Source organism: Talpa europaea (genome assembly GCF_964194135.1).
Source record: "Talpa europaea genome assembly, chromosome: 2".
Classification (NCBI taxonomy): Eukaryota; Metazoa; Chordata; class Mammalia; order Eulipotyphla; family Talpidae; genus Talpa; species Talpa europaea.
Genome location: NC_140068.1, coordinates 20,490,950 through 20,509,153, shown reverse-complemented (window position 1 = coordinate 20,509,153; position 18,204 = coordinate 20,490,950). Strand labels below are relative to the sequence as shown.

The following is an 18,204-nucleotide window of genomic DNA, read 5'->3' as shown; positions in this document are numbered from 1 at the left end:
CCCACCCCATTCTAGAAGTGTTAGAATTCTAGCCAGAGAAGATTAGAAGGTAATCAGCCAATTCAATTATTTATATAAAAATATATATATAAAAACGCACAAACCAAATGAAGCAAAAAATCTTTTTAATCTAAAAACTCATTTCCCAGGGCTAATTAATCACCAAGCCCTGCCAATTTTTACCAGTTTATTGGACTAACAAGAGCTATTCAGCATTTTCACCAAAGAAAGATAATATATATATATAATAGAGTTTGATAAACCTTTCTAAATGAGGACATGATACTGCAGGCAGTTCAAGGAAAAATAGCTATCACCTTTTCTTTGGTGTAACCAAAAAGATATCCAAAAGTTAGCAAATGTTGATATTTCAAGTGATAAGAAATTGCCAAATGGAGGTTTTAAACTCTGGTAAAAAACCATTGAAAAAGTAAAAGCGCCACCCACAGTTCTATAGTGCAAGTTTTCAAATTTAATTCTGAAAAATAATTTTATTTAATAAGCAGGAAACAAAATTCCAGCAGTGTATCACTTACAGCTCTTCTCGCCTCTGTTACCCTCTCTGTACGTGCATACCATCCTTTCGTTCTCAAAGAAGGTCTCAGCTGCTACTCATGGAGGAAATTTAAAAATTACCCACATTTCTAAAAATCAGGCTAAAAGTTGTGTGTCTGTGGCTGCACAGCAGCAGGCTCCAAGTCACAGCGTCGCCACTTCCATGTGTTTTGTCATTTTTACAAAAAAGAAACAAAGCCTTTTTTCCCTAGAAAAAAGTACCTGAACCAATTTAGTCACTTAGCCCTTCCCCAACTTTGTGGGTTAACCACAACGCGGCTCACCTCGAAAGCACATCTGTGCGTATACCCATGTGTTCTGAGCATTCAGAACCCACTAACCTACCACCTCTTCTTCAGAAGCAACAGCCTCTCCCTACTTCTGGGACTCTCTAATTTCCATAAACACAGCACTTTGAAAGCAATTCCCACCTAGTCCAGAAGACTCCATTACCCTACCTAGCTTTACTCTTTCTTCTATGTCTGTACATGCTGTCTGTGTGTGTGTGTGTTTGACAAATGTTCAAAATGCACACCCACACAGCTCTACACACACCCCCAGCATTTAGCCAAAAAAAAAAAAAAATCTTCCCCAGGAAGCACTTTCAGAAGTTAAGCTTCTACTTGCTTTTAAGACACAGGGCAAGTGCCAAGTGAGTCCTAAATAACCCTCCCCCTTCCACTGCAGGCTGGCAGTGCCCGGGACTACAGCACAGGTGCTGGGACCCCAGCAAGGCAAGAAGAGTCCCTGTTGTGTTTCCCAGAATATGTTGGGCATCTCCCCCCATCACCTTGGAGATTCAGGTTCTCGCCCCTAACTCTCTTCCCTCAGAGGGCACCTGCCCTGTTCGGACGGCTCCTTGCCTCTCCGCACCAGCCATGCCATCTGCGGGGCCCGGAGCCTGCGCGTGCAGCGGGGTGGCGGGCTCCCCTCCGCAGAGCAGGCCGCCGGCGTCCGCGTCCTCCCGCGCAGGTCCATTCTGCGAACGTGCACTTGCAGAACCCAGGGTCCGGAGCGCCCCGTTGTCCACTGGCTCCACGGCTTCCCCTTCGCCTTCTGAGATGACGGTCATGGGGCTGCTCTGGATGCGGTTCCGCAGGCTGTACCTGCTGCTGGCTGCCGAGGGCGGCGTTCGGCTGCGCCCGTACCTGGGGCCGGAAAAGGACAGGCTCCGAGGCATCAGGCCTTCGTTCTTGGCCCACTCCTCCTGGGCCCTTCTGTTCTTGCTCGGGGAGCAGCTTAATGGGCTCTCGGGGCCATCCGGCGAAGGCTCTGACCTCGACCTCTGGAATCTCGGGTCTGTGTTCTTGAGCATCTCTGCGGCGGACATGCGGGCGCTGGTGTCTGAGCGACTTCCTTTTTTCAGTAACAGAGCTTTGAAGTTGTCGCTGCTGGTGCTGCTCTTACGGACACTTCTCTGAATCGATCCCACTTGTTTCGGGGAGGTCAGGCTGGGGGCAGCACCGGTGGGTGTCACTGGCGGGGAGGGCGAATGGTTTCGGGAGTGATCGTCATCTGAATCTTTACGGCCAAGGACTTTCCTCTTGGATCTGGGGTTTAATAACATTGAGAGAGAGGTCACAGACCACCCTGCTGCTCTTTCACATATTCAGCTCACCCTTATTAGAGTGACTGCATTTTATTTTATTTTTAAATATTTATTTATGCATACAGGAATTGGGGTACAGGCCAGAGGTGTGGGAGTGGGGTGAGAGGATTCACCAGAGACAGAGTGGGGAGCAGAACAGGCAGACTGACTGAAATACACTGCTAAGGGGAGCAGCGGGTGAGCCAGGAGAGGTCTGCTGTGCCATGTGGTATCTCCCTGGCCAGCCGGGTATCAAACTCAGGCTGCAGAGGCTGCGGATTGCTTCATAGTGCAGTGCTTAACCCCTTGTACCACCAGGGAGGCCCAAGAGTGACTTTAATTATGGAAACATACAAGCACCCATGCAAAAAAAAGAACAGTTGTCTTACCAGGTGAGCACGTGACCCAGGTACAATATCATGAGTTTATGATCCCCTTTCATCACCAACACCCTCACCAGATTATTTATATCAGGTATCATATTAACAAACCTTGGATAGTAAGACATTTCCTAAAAGTCTAATAATCTCCCCCCCCCCTTTAAATTGAACTCTCCCATAGAATATTGCTCCTGAGTGAATTTCATGGTACTGACTATCCTTTCTTTTACTCTTCCTTTTCTTGTTTGGCTGGCACTTGAACAGGTCTAACAAATCAGCCAACTCCCAGAATATTTTCTCTACCAAAACACACCCCACCTCCAGGTTCTAGAATAACCCTACAACTTTGTCTTCTCAGTCACTGTAGGGGGTGATAAAAACCAGTCTTCCTTAGTGCTTTCTGCAACATATAGAAAACCAGCTTCCAGAAAACCAGTTTTCCAGAAGACAACAGTGAACCGTCTGCACCAGATCCTGTTTCCTGTCTGACTTGGAGAACTGCTAACTGATCAAGAAAATGTGAGGGATACAGGTGAGGTATGATGAGGAGGGGTCTTCAAGGAGAGTGGAATGTCTCCCTGAGGGTATTTCCTGTCCTGTCTCTAGAAACCCCCCTATTCAATGTTCAATGTGTTTTCTATGGCAAAAAACATTGACAATAACCAGAGAAAATAAGCAGCTGAGCCAGGAGGCCCTTTTCTAGTCTCTTTTTAACAGCAACTCAGTGTATGAGGAATCTCTCAGCTAAGTACAGGTGGATTTATTTGCTTTTAGGAAACTGGGCACATTTACTAAAATAAAGATGTAGGTGTGCCTCCTTTTCTACTATCAAATTCTAGAATATTCTAGAATAGGTTGTGACAGACGAAGGGTGGACTCTGAGGACCACCATCTTCTAGATCTGTGATCTTGGATAAGTTACTCATCTATGCTGCACCTTAGTTTCATAATTGATAAATGAGAATGGTGATAGTAAGTTCATAGATCTGTGTGAATTCAATGAGATTAACAACTTCTGGAGTCACATAGTCCCAGCTTAAATCCCACTGCCAAAGCTTCTCTGCTCGGTGATCTTGGGCACATTAAAGTTTTGATCATGTGTCCTATCTGGAAAAGGGGAGTAACAGTATGTAGAGTTTATAGTTTATCAATAAAGATGAATTACAGTCACAGCCACAACATGTCATACATAGACTAGGTACTTATCCAACCTTTGACTGTCATTTAGGGAAATAAAATTCTTTCTTTCTAAAGAAGAGGCTTTAGTGCTATTTTAAGTGGCCTGTATAGCAAGTCATGATGGCTGCCCCAGGCTGGGTGCTTCCAGGGTTTTCTCCATGCTTCTAGCCAAACAGAAGCCACCCAACGACCAAAGACAGAGTCTGAAGGGTGTCCAGGCCTGATGAGGCACTGTTGCCTTTGGGACTTCAGAGCCTGGCCTCTGACACTTTGCTTCAAATGTCAACAAGAGCAGAGCCCGGGAATAGCTAATGACCAACTAAGAGAAACCAGAGAAACAGTATCTTCAAAATGATTGCAATGGAAAAGATCGTAGATGGTCTAGTCTGGATTTCAGAGAAGGTAACTGAGGTCTAGAGTGAAGTCACACAGCTTCATACAAAACCAGGCCTGATAGAGCATCTTTTACTACAGCACACGTCATCACAACTCACACTGCTGGCCCCCACAGCTCTGCTCATCTCACTCTTGCAGGGATTGGCTGGTGGCACTTATATCCCTGCAAGAGTGTCTGGTATTTATCCAAGTCATAGCTCTATTTGATTAAAGATATGGTATGTAACTGCAGATTTAGAAATAAGAGGAAAAATGGGAATTTATAAAAGCATGGCTGTTTCTCAAGAGCAACTGTCATCTGAACTGAAAATGAAGTCTAAAAATATGAACGTCTGCATATATATGTACATACATACATACACACAGTGTGTGTACTACTAAAGAAGATGGTTATAGAAAGCCCTTAAACAGTTAACACTGCCTTAAATACTAATTACTTCAATAAATACAAAAACTTCACACTTCAACTGGTGTTCTTCATTTTCCATCTGGCTGTAAATCTGAAGTGAATTAATTTGCATTATAAAATTTGAAAGCTATGTTTCAACCTAGATATTCTTTATTGTAAATTATTAGAGTAGGTGCTAAAGGATAGATATAAAATAAAGCCCAAAAAGATCACAGACTTTGGATAGATTATTATTACATCTGCTAATATGCTACCGCTGCTAAGATAGAAACTAGCACGTGTCCTTGCTCTGGGATCTATACTCTATTTGCCTTTTTCTTCCAGTGTGTGTACATGAAATAACAAAGACTGGCTGGTTCCTACATCTGCAGTAAATACAGCCCTCTAGTTAGGAGAAACCGCAAAATTTTCAGTGCCTTGAGACAGCTGCCAAAATAAAACATAGAAAAGAACTTTGGCATATTTTTAAGAAAAGCACATAGCAATTTAGTCCCATAGCAGTTGGGTTTCTCACCAAGATCAAGAATGTAGTTCAGAGCAACTGGGCAACACATCCTCACTGTGGCTGCTGCTATAAATACGAGCGTATGCGTACTCCATGGTAAATGAAAGACACTGCGTCTTGGGAGACTTCCCAAGCAGTTAAGTTCCAATTGGTTTCATTTTAATTCAGAAATGTTTATTAAGTGCTTATTATGTGTGTAGCATGGTTAAAGTTAGAAACATCTGTGTAAACTTCGAGAAATGCCAGTTGCGTTCAAAGGCTGCAGCATTTTTCATGTCCCTGTTTTGAGAAATAATTTGATAACTAGCTACCTTTTCATTTCTACTGAGATCAAAGAAACCAGTCAGAGAGTATGAAAGGTGCAGTCTTTAGAGTCCTTGGGGATATTACATCAAAATTTGAGCCAAGAGGTAAAAAAAATAGAATTCTTGACAAACACCTTAATTTGCTAGTTAATGGGTCTCCCTCACTCCCCACCCCCCAAGTTAGATGTTTATTTGCTGTGAGAGGAATGTCAGGAGGGACGGGATGGTGGTTTTCATCTCATGCAATCATCTTTTCAGTTAGATTTCAAGAATTGGCAAACCTTCCTGACACAAGGTTGTTCACATGATTAAATAATTTTATAGGATGTTCTGTTTCAGCAGGTGAAAAAAGGGACCATGGCAATATAAGGCATCGGCAGAATAAGAGCATTCATAAGAGCATCTGAAAACATTGTGAAGACGTTTAGAAGGAAACGAAAGGTTTTTATACAGCACAAGGGCTCACAGTACTTGCACGTATATAGTCTTATTAATGCTTATGACACTTGTTTACAACTAGAAAAATGATGCAATGAATAAAACTAATGTGAAATCATATCACTCTTCAAAGTCACCACATAGATAAAATTATAACGGTCCAGGCAATTATTTTGAAAAATTTACTCTGTATTTTTAAAACACTATCATTTCGGATGCCAGTAGATGGCACTAGCAGCATACAATAGCAAGGAGTTAAATGCTTTTTTGCTCTTGCTTTAAAAAAATGCACTCCTCCACTGTGGAAAGCTGTGTGGAGATTTCTGGACCTACTAAACATAGAGCTTCCATATGACCCAGCAATTCCACTCCTAGGTATTTACCCAAAGGACACAGAAACATCAATTCCAAAGAGCACCTGCACCCCTATGTTTATAGCAGCACTGTTTACAATAGCTAAGCTTTGGAAACAACCCAAATGCCCAAAAATAGATGACTGGATCAAGAAGATGTGGTACATATATACCATGGAATATTACTCAGCATTCAAAAAAGATAAACACATGCAATTTGCTGTAACATGGATGGCGCTGGAAGGGATCATGCTCAGCGAAATAAGCCAAAAAGAAAAAGAAAAATACCGGATGGTCTCACTCATAGCAGGAATCTAGAAAACTTAAATAAGGGACCAGGAAAATGAATAACTATAAGAAAGTGAAAATCAAAATCAACAAAAAACTATGAACCAGAGACACTTTTAGGGGGGCGGGGGCGGGAGGGGAGGGATTGGGGTCAGAATGGGGGGCTGCAATTGTATGGGGAATATAACAATAAAATTTATAAAAAAAAAAAAAAAAAAGTAAAAAAAAAAAAAAAAAATGCACTCCTTTATGGAAACATTTAAGTAGCCGAAAGAAATTGCACTATAAAATTCTGGGTTTTTTTTTTTTGTGAAATTAAAATAACTGTAATAAAATAAAACACCCTTAGGAAAGAGGTCCTGCAGAACTAGTCTGTGTATGCTAAGTCCACAGAACACAGCAGCCCTCATCCTGGACTGAACCCTGGCTGTTCTCATCCAACTTGTGTAAATCTTCTGTCATCTGACTGACATACTGCATTTCTAGCCAGCAAGAGTGGTGCCGACCAGAAGGCATCATACTGAGCCCCTGCCCCCCACCCTGCATCATCATAAAAATCAGAAGAAAAAGTAGAACAGAAATTGGAGAAATACAAATACAGAAACCCTAAAAACAATCGATAACCAAATTCATCTGAATTGGGTGACAGAAAGCACCTCAAGAAAGAAAGATAAGTTCAGGAGATATTTGGAAAAGGAGATTCATAAAGTTAAGATTGAAATAACAAAAAGGAGTTTGGGATACCTGTGAATAGCTGCAAAAAGGTCTTCCGTGGTCCGGGGTCTACTGGGGGTCATCACCTCATCACTCTCTTCTTCCTTAGGGAAGTCACAGGCGTCCGAGGAAGAACGGGCTGTGTGGGTCTCCGGCACCCCAGCTATGGAGAAGCAAGCAGGCAAACACAAGACGCACAAGTGACTTGAATTTCAGCTTTCAGCCAAGCTCCCAAATAGGCTTCCCTGCCATCCCGACAATGTGAGAAGCACAGAGAGGCAGCTGGGTCTGTACTTTGATATTTTACAAAGAGGTAGATGATAGGCGCCTGGGAACCAAAGCTCATTCTTTTCTGTTAAGGTCTAGAACTCCTACTGAATCTCACTGAAATGTTGTGATGTTTCTTTGTAGCTCTCCAGAAGGGGGATGACTCATTGCTAATTAATCCCCAACCTGCTGCAGAGCCCCCACCTCCTATTTTCTGGCCTTCTGTAAGTTTTAAATCTAGGTCTCTAGATTTTAAAAAAATTTTCAGAAAATGCCAAGTTGGTACCCTGAGTGTGACGAAGCACAGGAAGCCCACCAACTGCCGTCTTTAAGGGGAGCACGCACCAGCCCAGTTTGCCTCAGCAGCCTAGGGTGGAGTGGAACAAGAAAGAAACCAGACTCACGCCCTCCGTCCTGCAGAGACAGGCAGTTCTCCACCTCGCCAGCACCATCCGCACTGCTGTTGGCACCAGGCTCCTCCTGCTCGGGGGCTGGCGAGGCATCAGGCTGCACCATGGGGACATTGGCTTCCACTCTGGCCAGGGATGCAGATCCTGCGGCTCCTCCCTCAAGAACCAAACTGCCAGCGTCAGTCTCATCAGAACCTGTCCCGGCCGCACAACTCTCTGCCTCTCCCCTCGTGGGGCTGGGAGCTGCTTCACTCACGTTCTCTGCGGGCTCCGCTGTGAAATCTCTCTGCGGAGGTGGCACCACAAGGAACAGTTTGGGTTTCTTGGAGATGGGGGGCGGCTTCCTGCTGGGTGAAGGACCAGGGGACTGTGGGAGCAGCGTGGTCCTCGGGCCTGGCCCGGCCCCGGCCTCCCCAGCGCTGCCCAGGCTGCGGCTCGGGAGGCCACGCTCGGCTGCACCGTCCTGTTGACCCTGACTCCAGCTCTTGGCAGGAGTCAGAAGCGAGCTTGTCAGGGAGGCAGGCTGGCTTTCACTCTCCATTTCATTTATGCTATTTCGGGATTTCAGGAAAACAGATGGCTTTAAATGATACTGGGGAACAACGGGAGTTGGTTTTTCCTGAGATACTTGCTCATGTGACGGCGCTACCTCGGGTCCTGAGTTCTTCTTCACGGGCCTCAGCTGCACCGTCTGCAGTGCTTCCGTGGTGATCAGGGGCATGGCGGGCCCGCTGCCCGCCTCCTTGTTAGGAGGCTGCCTGTCGGCCTCCCGGGAACTTTCTGGCTGGCCCGATTTTTGGAAAGAAGGCCTGGGGTCTTTCATCCACTTGGGGTCCAGGGGTGGGGCGGGTGGGGGAACAGAGGAGGGCAAAGGAGGTGGAGGAGTTGGCGAGGATGCAGAAGAATCCAGAAGAAGGGGGTTAAGTGCAGTGGGGGGAGGAGGAAAGCCGGCCTCAGGGGTGGGAGGGCAGGGGGTGAGGACTTCTGGAGGTGGAGGGGGAAAGAGGGGGGAGTGTGGCAGAGGGGAGTCCCCGGGGGAGTGGGCGGAGGGATGGGCAACAGGAGGGGGCGCAGGCAGGAAAGGAGACTTGGCGGCAGGACAGGAAGCTGGAAGAGAAGGGAGAGGGGGTGCCGCAAGGGGAGAGGCCAGCGCAGAGTCCAGCTTCTTCACAGTTCCGCTCCCTTCCGTGGACGTGTTCGACGACAGGGACGTGGACGAGGAGGAGATGGACACCGAAGACACCAGCGAGGACTTTCTCTCCGGCACCTTGGGCTTGGTCTTCCCCTTCCCATTTGCTGGTGACATGGACTTTAGAAAGACAGGCACGGGGGTGAGCGCAGTGGGTGTGTTCGACTGGCTGGAGTACCCGCTGGATGGCGAGGTGACCCGGTGCGATTTCTCCGGCGACGTGATCTTTGGTTTCACGGGGCCACCGGGCAGGAGGGGCATGGAGACCCGGGCCCCATCCGAGAGGTGGCGGGCTGGCCCGTGTCCTGTGGGCGCCCCATTGCTGGCTGGACAGCCCCCGCCTGGGTTCCCCAGGTCGTCTTGCACGCCCGTGTAGTCAATGTAGTAGCCCCAGGGGTCCGTATACTCGGACTTGACGCTGCTCGTGTCGCTCTGAGCCGGCGTGACCCCGCACAGGGAGTAGACGTTGGGGGTGGTGGCGGAGGTCATGCTGCTGCCCGCACTCACGGTGCTCTGGCTGCGGGAGCGAGGCAGCCAGGGCTCCTCAAAGTCACTGCAGGGGCTCTGAGAGGGCGAGCTGCTGCCCTTGCCCGGGAGATTGAGCTGCAGCGAATGCTGGAGCGACGCAATGAGGCTCTCATTTAGCACCTGCCCATTAGACTGGCCGCCCTTCTTGGGAATCCTGCGAAGGGAGTCTGTCCGAGATGGTGGCAGAGGAGGCTTCTTTGCTTTCTTCAAGGAGATGTTTCTTGAAAGGCATTTATCTTGGTGATGTGACCCATCCCCTTGGTTCTTCTGAGCTCTTCCATCAAATACATTGACCATGCTGTGTCTGGGGTGCCCAAAGCCATTGCTGCTGTTGCACAGATTCCCAGGTCCCTGTCCAGAGTCTGTGTGCAGGGCTGCGTAGTAGCCATCATGGTCCTCTGAACACAGGGACCTGGCATCGTCTTTGTTTGATGTCTGGTCCAAACTACAGCTGCTCATGTTACTGGCTGGAGTGGAGTAACCCGGAGTTGCCAGATGTGGCTTTGTTGGCGAAGCCTGCCCATTACCGGACAGGTTGTATTCCCAGGGCTCGCTGCTGCCATGCCCCCTCCCTCCTGAATAGCTGGACTCACTCTTGCTGTCCACGTCCTGGGCATGGGCTGGGAAGCCCATGTTGTTTCTACAGCGAAAGGCCACAGCTTGGGATCCATTCTCCCCATTTGCTGGGGCAGTTAGGGAGCCCGTGGAGTCAGAGAGGGAGAGGAGGGTGGCTGCACTGGGGGAGTGGGGATCTAAGGCCTGCGAATGAATGGGGGAGTGACCGTGATTCCAGGTGCCACTAGGAGCATGACGATCATCTTTACCAGCATGCCTGGAGAGGAGCTGGTCTCTGGATTTGATCTTTGTATATGAAGCTGAGCTGGTGATTTTGCTGTCCAGCTGCCCTGGACTCTGGGCAGTGTGAATAACAATAACCTCCGAAGAGGAGGAAAGTGTGGCATTTGGGATGATGCTGGTAGAGTAGGTGGCATGAGGAGAAACCATACACGCTGGGCTCGTTGTGTTTTCACCCTCAAAGTGCCTCAGCTCCTGGGATTTGGGTCTCAAAAGTGTGCCAGTCCTTGAAGCACCTCCTAAATGCCCTAAGTTTTCATCTAGGTGTGGGCTACCCCTCTGGTAGGGAAAAGTGTCCTCCATGTCTTCTGCAGGACCCAGGGCACCCAGCCGTGGCTCAAGGGGCTGAACGTTGACCCTCGCTCCAGACCGCGGAAGGCTGTGGAAACCAGCATCACTGTTGAGGCGAGAAGGGAACACAACACCCGCAGAATCGCTCAGCACAGACATGTTCCCAGAAGAACCTGAGAAGTGGCTCATCTGGGCAGCGATGCCTTGCCCCTTTTGGGCCCTGATCCTTCTCATTGACGGTGGAACGATTTTCACTTCCTCGGTCTGACAGCTGGAGTCCCTGGTTTCTGAGCGCTGCCCCGAAGGCAGGTAGCTGTCGAGCCTTCCTAGTGTAGAGCAGTGGTCAGGGCTATACATTGCGTGGCCACCAACCTCATCATGGCTAGTGCCTGATGCTGGAGATAAAGCAGAAATAGCCTTGTTAACTAAACTAAAAATAAAAATTAGTATCTTAGCTCATCACCATGCTCTCAATCTGCTATACTTAAAAATTTTTTTTTTTCATATTTGATCATTTCTTTTCTCCTGCAGATACCTAAGAGTTGAAATAATACAGACAGCTCCTAAAATAAGACTTTATATGAACTTCATGTACTTTAAAAAATTTGTATTTCAAATCTCCCTGTAGATGAAGGTCCTGCTTATAGAATTCTGAGTGATCCCTTTGAGATCAAGGATCTCTCTGGAAGATTTACTTTTAAAATAACCTCCTCGTATTCAAGAGTTCAAGGGAGTCTGCCACCCCTCCAGGGGACTGCACAGAACCCCAAAGACAGACGAATGTAGTGGTTCAACAATAGGGTTACATAGATAACATCTATGAGGGGTCTTGATATAAATTTGTTAATTACATGAATATTTTATGTCAGAAGGAAATCCTAGGAAAAAGAAAAGTGATTTACAGCCCCATCTGTGTTCCAAACACTTCATTATCCATCTTCAGCCATTATCATCTGTCTGTCAGTGACATTCAAAATTCAATAGCAATCTGCTGTGTTCTGGTGGGGGAAGAGCAGCAGGAACTGATCCAGTGAACATTTCCTCAAATTAGGGTTATTCATTTCTTAGAGCTTTACAACCAAACAAAGAGTAACATGTTTGAAAAATGAAGAAATACAAAGAAGGTCAAACGGGAAGGGAAATAGATGAGAAAAAAACTTAAGAAGTTAGATTTCAAGCTACCTAGAAAGAACAAAAGCCTTAAAAAAGAATCATGATGCCAAGAATTTACCCAAAGTGTACTGAGAAAGAAAAAAAATCAATCCATGCATAGTAATCATTAGACACAATACATCTTAAAAAAAAGTAGCAAAACACAGTTCTCTCCAACAAGGACCTAAAAATACCTCAAGTACTAGCAACCACACACACACACACACACACACACACACACACACACACAGAGTTCTTCCTCAGAAAGAGAGAAAGGGGCCAAAAGGGCAAAAGCAAAAGAAAAATCCACTTTGAGAAAAGAAAAAAGATGCTAAGCTTTTTGCTATTTGGTACTTTATTTATTTTTATAATCTTTTTTTGAACTGCTGTGCTAATTGGGTAATTGATGAATTTTTTTAAGTTAATTTTTTTTGGGTGTAGAAGAATTGGGGTGTAGGCCAGAGGTGTAGAGGGTGGGGGTGTGTGAGGGGGTTGTGGTGGTGAGAGGATTCATCAGAGACAGAGTGTGGAGCAGAACAGGCAGACTGACTGAAATACACTGTTAAGGAGAGCAGCAGGCAAGACAGAAGAGGTCTGCTGCCCCATATGTAGGTTAGCTCCCTGGCCGGGGATGGAACTCAGGCTGCAGAAGTGACAGTGCTGAGAGAGACTTACCCCAGGACACCAGGGAGTTCCCTATTTGGGATTTAGAAGGTGGGAGGTTAACTTGCGTGTCTGTATAAGTTTGCACCACTTTGATTCCAAACTTTCAAGATACTTTATTCCATTCAATACTTAATATTTTTTCTTTCCAAATTGTAGTTTTTGCATGAGGTTAGTGGTAGATTTTTACTATCTTTATTTTTTTTTTAAGATTTTATTTTTATTTATACAAGAGCTGGGGTACAGGCCAGTCTTGGGAGGATGAGAGGGTTCACCAGAGACAGAGCAGGGAACAGAACAGGCAGACTGACTGACTGAAATACACAGCAAGTGAGACAGAAGAGGTCTGCCTCGCCATGTGGGATTCTCCCTCGCTGGCCAGGAATTGAACCAGCGCTGCAGAGGCTGCAAACAGCTTCACAGTGCTGCACTCAACCTGCTGTGCCACCGGGGAGGCCCGATTTTTACTATCTTTAAGGGTTGGAAAGAAAGTCCTGATTCCTCCAGGAAGTAATTTTGAATATGAAACCATGCTAGGCTTCTGAAAATGGCAGCACAGTCATATCTTCACCATCCACAGCCAAGTACAACTTTCTTATTAAAATACTGTTTTCCTAAGGGCTTTTATAAACATGTGAAAATAACTCAGATATCACTTATCATAGGGACCACCAAAATTCTACTCCTAAAACAGATCCTTCTATATTTTCACAATACAAAAAGTACAAAATATTACAGGGTACAGAGAAATGCTATATTGATTACAGTTAAAGAACAAAAACAGACTATAAAAAAGAGAACTGTGCCAATATAGGCTACTCTGGTGCTGCATCCTGGTAAGGTTTCTCTGATTTTAAACCATAATGTAAAGAAATAATTATATGTTATAATACTACAACGGATTTCACATTAAAAAAAAATCAAAGATGATAGAAATCTGCAAGTTAGTTTACATTTAGCATACAAATTTTTAAAAAGTCTTGTTTGATCTTCTAAAATATTCTTAGTAGTACAAACTATCAAAAATTATTCCAAAAATTTTATTCCTATAAATTGGGCTTTTTTTTTTTTTTTTTTTTTTTGGTTTGGGGAATAGATATTGGGATAAGTGTTACAAGCGACCAACAATTCAGAAGTCAAACCAACAAAATAATGTGATCTGATTATTTGATATGATAATCTCCTCATAAAAGGAGGTTCAAATACATTTCTATGTATTTTTAAGACAAGAAAGGAAAAAAGTGAAATTTTGTTGAATTCATTTAAATGAAATGGAACAAATTATAAGGCATTAAATATGTTTTGGAAGGGAATAGTAGATCTCATACCTTAATTTTAATGAATTACATGTTGGCTAGTCTCTAATGTCCACCATTTATGGATTTTGAAGTAAAAATCTCATAATTTTGGAAGCACTGTTTAGATTTCTAAAAATCAAAAGCCCCTGCAACATGCATGGTGTAGAATGGACAGGGTGCATCTTTCCTGTGTCTTTCTTAAGATAACAGCTTTTTAAATCTAATTTGTATAACTAAGTCACACATCCCTCTGTTCTATATATAAAGACTAATTTTATTCTTTTTTAAAATGTTTTATTCTTTATTACTTAAACATCTACTTATTGTTGCTTTTTTTTTTTAAGATTTATTTATTTATACAAGCACTGGGTACAGTCAGAAGCGCGGGAGGGTGAGAGAATTCACCAGAGCCAGAGCGGGGAGCAGAGCAGCCAGAAGGACCGAAGTTCACTGCTGAGGGGAGCAGAGGGCGGCAGGAGAGGTCTGGTGCCATGTGGGACCCTCCTCCAGTGGCTGGGGAGCAGCCGGGGATCGAACCAGTGCTGCAGAGGCCACGGGCAGCTTCGCAACCCAGCGCTCAACTGCTGCACCACCGGGGAGGCCCTATAAAGACTAATTTTAAAAGAAAATATGAAGCATCTATTTTTAATAATCATCATTTAGGTAATACAAGGTTCCAAACCAGATACTTCATAAGTACAAAATATTGGATAGCAAGTAAAGTCAACCAGAAGTCTTAAAGTGAAGAATGTAAAAGATTTACTTAGAGGAATCTGGGGGATGGGGAAGGAGCTAAATGTTATTGCATTTGAATGTTATTTCTCTCATTTTATCCATCAGTCCTTCAACTAGCCTCTCTGTAGCACTGGAGTCATCATGGTCTAGTGGTTTAATTATTTTTTTCTACTAGGTCTAACTTAGACACAGCTGTCTCAGTTGACCTCCACCTCTGATCCACAATCATGCCATTGACGGTGATATCAAGTGTCTCTTGTCTGGCAACAATCACAACAGAGAGACTGTGCAGAAAGCTATTGTCTCCCTCCAGTATTGGTGGTGGTTCTATAGTCATATGCAAATGAGATGTGAATATGGGCTCCAAGAAAACAATCTTTCATTTAAACACATTAAAATTATTGAAGATATGCTTCACCTAGCAGGCTGGATCATTCCAGTGAGGTCGAAGAGCCAAATGAGTCACTGGTTCCAGTAATAAATGAGGCAAAAGTTCAAATATATATACGCAGTTAGAGAATTCATATTGAATGCTTATGTGTAATGTATATCTCCATCTGGGTCAAACTATTCTTACACTCTTCACAAGGTCATCTAAAACCTACCGATTTTGGTTGGAAAGCCACTTAAATTGCAGCCTACCTCAAAACATCAACCTTGTTATTTTACAAAGGGCTAGTCTCTACTGAAAGTTATTCCTTTCTTGTTATAGCACATTTCCTAAAAAATCAGTTAACATATAAATGTTACCTGAACAATAAGAAATTAGCCCATTAAGCAGCTACTGAACATATAGAGTACATATTAGTTTCTCAAAGGACTTAGATGTCACTAAAGTTGCAAAAAAAAAAGCCTAAAAGGATGGCACATAGGGAGACTGGCCCACGACAGGAAGGAGCTGTGGGGGGATGAAGCAAAACAGACTTCACAAAGTGCTGGTGGAGCCTTCCTTTTGCTTCGACAGACCCCTCTGTTAGGGGAGAAGACGAGAATGCTCTCTGGGTCATTGGGCTACACAAGCCAGACGCAAAGTGTTGCTATTCTTGTCCCATGGCCGCTGCAGCCTGTAGAATTGGATGGCAGTAAAAAAGAAAATGCTAGGCAAAGAAAAGTGAGCTCTCCCTCCCTAAAAGAAAGCATTTAAGCAGGGCTGTTGGAAAAACGCCACATAGAAGCAAGGTCTGTAGCCCCTAGAAGCTGAAAGGCTGCCTCAAGTTGCTGCTGCAGATATGTCACTGTTGCAACGATAAGCTCATGTTGAATAACAACCAACAGGCAGGTTCAGAAATAACAATGCTAAGTTTCTAGAGTATAACTTCAATAGTAAATAAAAGTAAAAACATCAGATGAAAGTAAGGATGTAGTCCAGAGGTTGACAGAAGAGAGGCAAATTTCAAGAAAGGTGGTCTTGGTGAAGCATGACTCAGCCACAAGATGAAATCCTGCCAACTGCGACAACATGGATGGACCCAGGAGGGATTATGCTAAGTGAAAAAAGTCAAAAGAAGACAAATATGTGATTTCACTCATTTGCGGAATGTAAGAAAGAAAAGCAAAAGCAATCATACAAACGCAGCAAAGACAAAAACAAATACTTAGACTGACAATAAAATGGTGGTTACCAGAGGGAAGGGGGTTGGGAATAAATAGGCGTGGATGGTGACTGGATATTTGGTGGTGGGTGTGGTGTGAAATACAGTCACTGAGGTGAGCAACTGTGCACCTCAGAACCTACACAGTGTTGTAAACTAATGTCACCTCAATAACAAGGAGAAAAAATAGTTTGCTGCAGTATTTACAACATCATCTATTATGTTCACAGCATTCCTAAGCAATCAGTGCTTTACCTGCATAAATTCAGTAGATGCTCAAACAACCCTGAGGTAACTTCTATTAGTGTCACCAACCTCATTTTCTGAATGAGGGAGGCTCAAGAAGGCAAAGCAACCAGCTCAAGGTCATCCAGAGAATGCAGTCAGGGTTAGGATTCAAATCCCCGAGCCTGGCACAGAGCCCCTGCTCCCCATTTAATGTGTTCTGCCGCCTCTAAAGATGTTCTTGATGGGCCCCATTAAACACCAAGGAGAAGTGAAGACAGAAAGAGGAGAATGAAAGTGTTATCAAAGCATATATAAATGTAAGCAGAAATATAATGAGTAAGCGAATAATGAAGTAAACAACCCTCTCCACACTAGTGAAAAAGGTTTGGTGTCTTTTTTTTTTGTCTTCTGCTTTTATCACTGGTTGAGAAATACTGAATAAAAAAAGCTATGAAATTGTTTCTTTGGAAGTACATAATGCATCATCCAAAATCAATGACTGTTTTCTATCGTATTGGCATTTGCAATTATCCCACATGGCAGTCTCTCTGATGACCTACCACCGTAGTGTCAATGTAAGTGACAAAGTCCATGTTCACAATTTCAAGTCCTCAGATGAGTTTCAGTTTCATGAAAAGATCTAAATGTAAAGTAAATTTTGTTGTGGAAATACCCAACATGCAAGGTGCATAGAGATGATGACAGAACTGTAAATTTCTATCATCCCAGTTTTAGTTTTCATGGAAGCCCTTTCTCTTATCTTCTCACCCAAATTCAATAAGTCATCTGTGAAGGGCATTAGGATTTGTACCCCATGTCTCATTCAAGAAAGAAGCTGGCCCTGTGGGGCATCCAGCGGCTACCAGAAAGTATCAATTTTATAAGCACCACAAACGAGGTTAGGTTAGCGTAGTATGCGAGCAGCAAGGAGGGGCAGTGAGTACAGTTCTGATGAGCCATACCTAGCTCCTTCTGTATGTTGTCAGGGATTCCTGTAATAGTCTTTCTCCTTTTGACTTTCTTCGGTCGTCTTACCAGAGTGTCTGTGTATATGAGAGACCGCCGAAGGCTGGCCTGGCGATCGAAATTCTCCCCTAATGTAGAGTAGTAGAACAAGCAAAGCGATGTTATTTTCAAGCAAGCTGACACCATGCACTTTCTTCCAGAAGCTTGTTGTAAAATGATAAGAAGGTATTAATAATGAGGTTAGCCAGTCATATGGTGATGAATGAATGCTGAAGGGCAAAAAAGGGAAGAAAAAGCACATTATCATCAGAAGGCTTTTTTCCAACTCCTCTGTGTGTGTCCTTCCAACGGAAGCACCTGAATTTCATTTTCAAACGAGCTGGGGGAGCAAATGCAAATTTATAACACACTGGAAGGGTGACTCTGTGTTATTTAAAATATGGACCGTTCTGGAGAGTTTCACATAGTTCTTCTGGACACTGAAGTCATTCCTTCCATCAGTGTGTTTACAGTGACAGCAGAGAACATGTTTAATTCATCTGGTCAATATGATGTCTTGTCCTATGTGATGGAACAAATAACTAACAGTTCTTTTTGGGTAAAGAGCTTTTTCTTCAATCAAAGAGGCTTACAATTTGGAAAGACTGTGGAAACTGTTATTGGTGTGAGATACAACTATAATGAAAAATAAAAAGCCTTATAATGATAAAGTACTTTTATCACAACGAGACCCAGTAGCACTGCTGCTGATGAAGCCGAACTGCTTTTCTGTTCTGTGATCACATTTTAAAGTTGATCTTAATTCAGACATTTCAGGTAATGTTGCAACCAACCCCAGAATATCCCAGCCATAGGGAATATTTTCTTTCTAGAGTATATGTTGGTGTGATTAACACCAACTATGGGATATCAGAAAATAA

General features: G+C 44.1%; 1 protein-coding gene across 1 annotated transcript in view; it reads right to left on the bottom strand.

Annotated features, from left to right (window-relative positions):
* Positions 1–1,354: 1,354 nt before the first annotated feature.
* The window catches only part of NHSL1 (NHS like 1), a gene marked incomplete at both ends in the record, with an annotated part of 218,779 nt that continues 201,929 nt past the window's right edge, over positions 1,355–18,204 (bottom strand). The window contains 4 exons of the mRNA XM_084257932.1: positions 1,355–2,105; positions 7,141–7,273; positions 7,782–11,045; positions 17,281–17,412. Of these exons, the coding sequence (XP_084114058.1) occupies positions 1,355–2,105; positions 7,141–7,273; positions 7,782–11,045; positions 17,281–17,412 (4,280 nt within the window). The remainder of the gene's footprint in view (positions 2,106–7,140; positions 7,274–7,781; positions 11,046–17,280; positions 17,413–18,204) is intronic.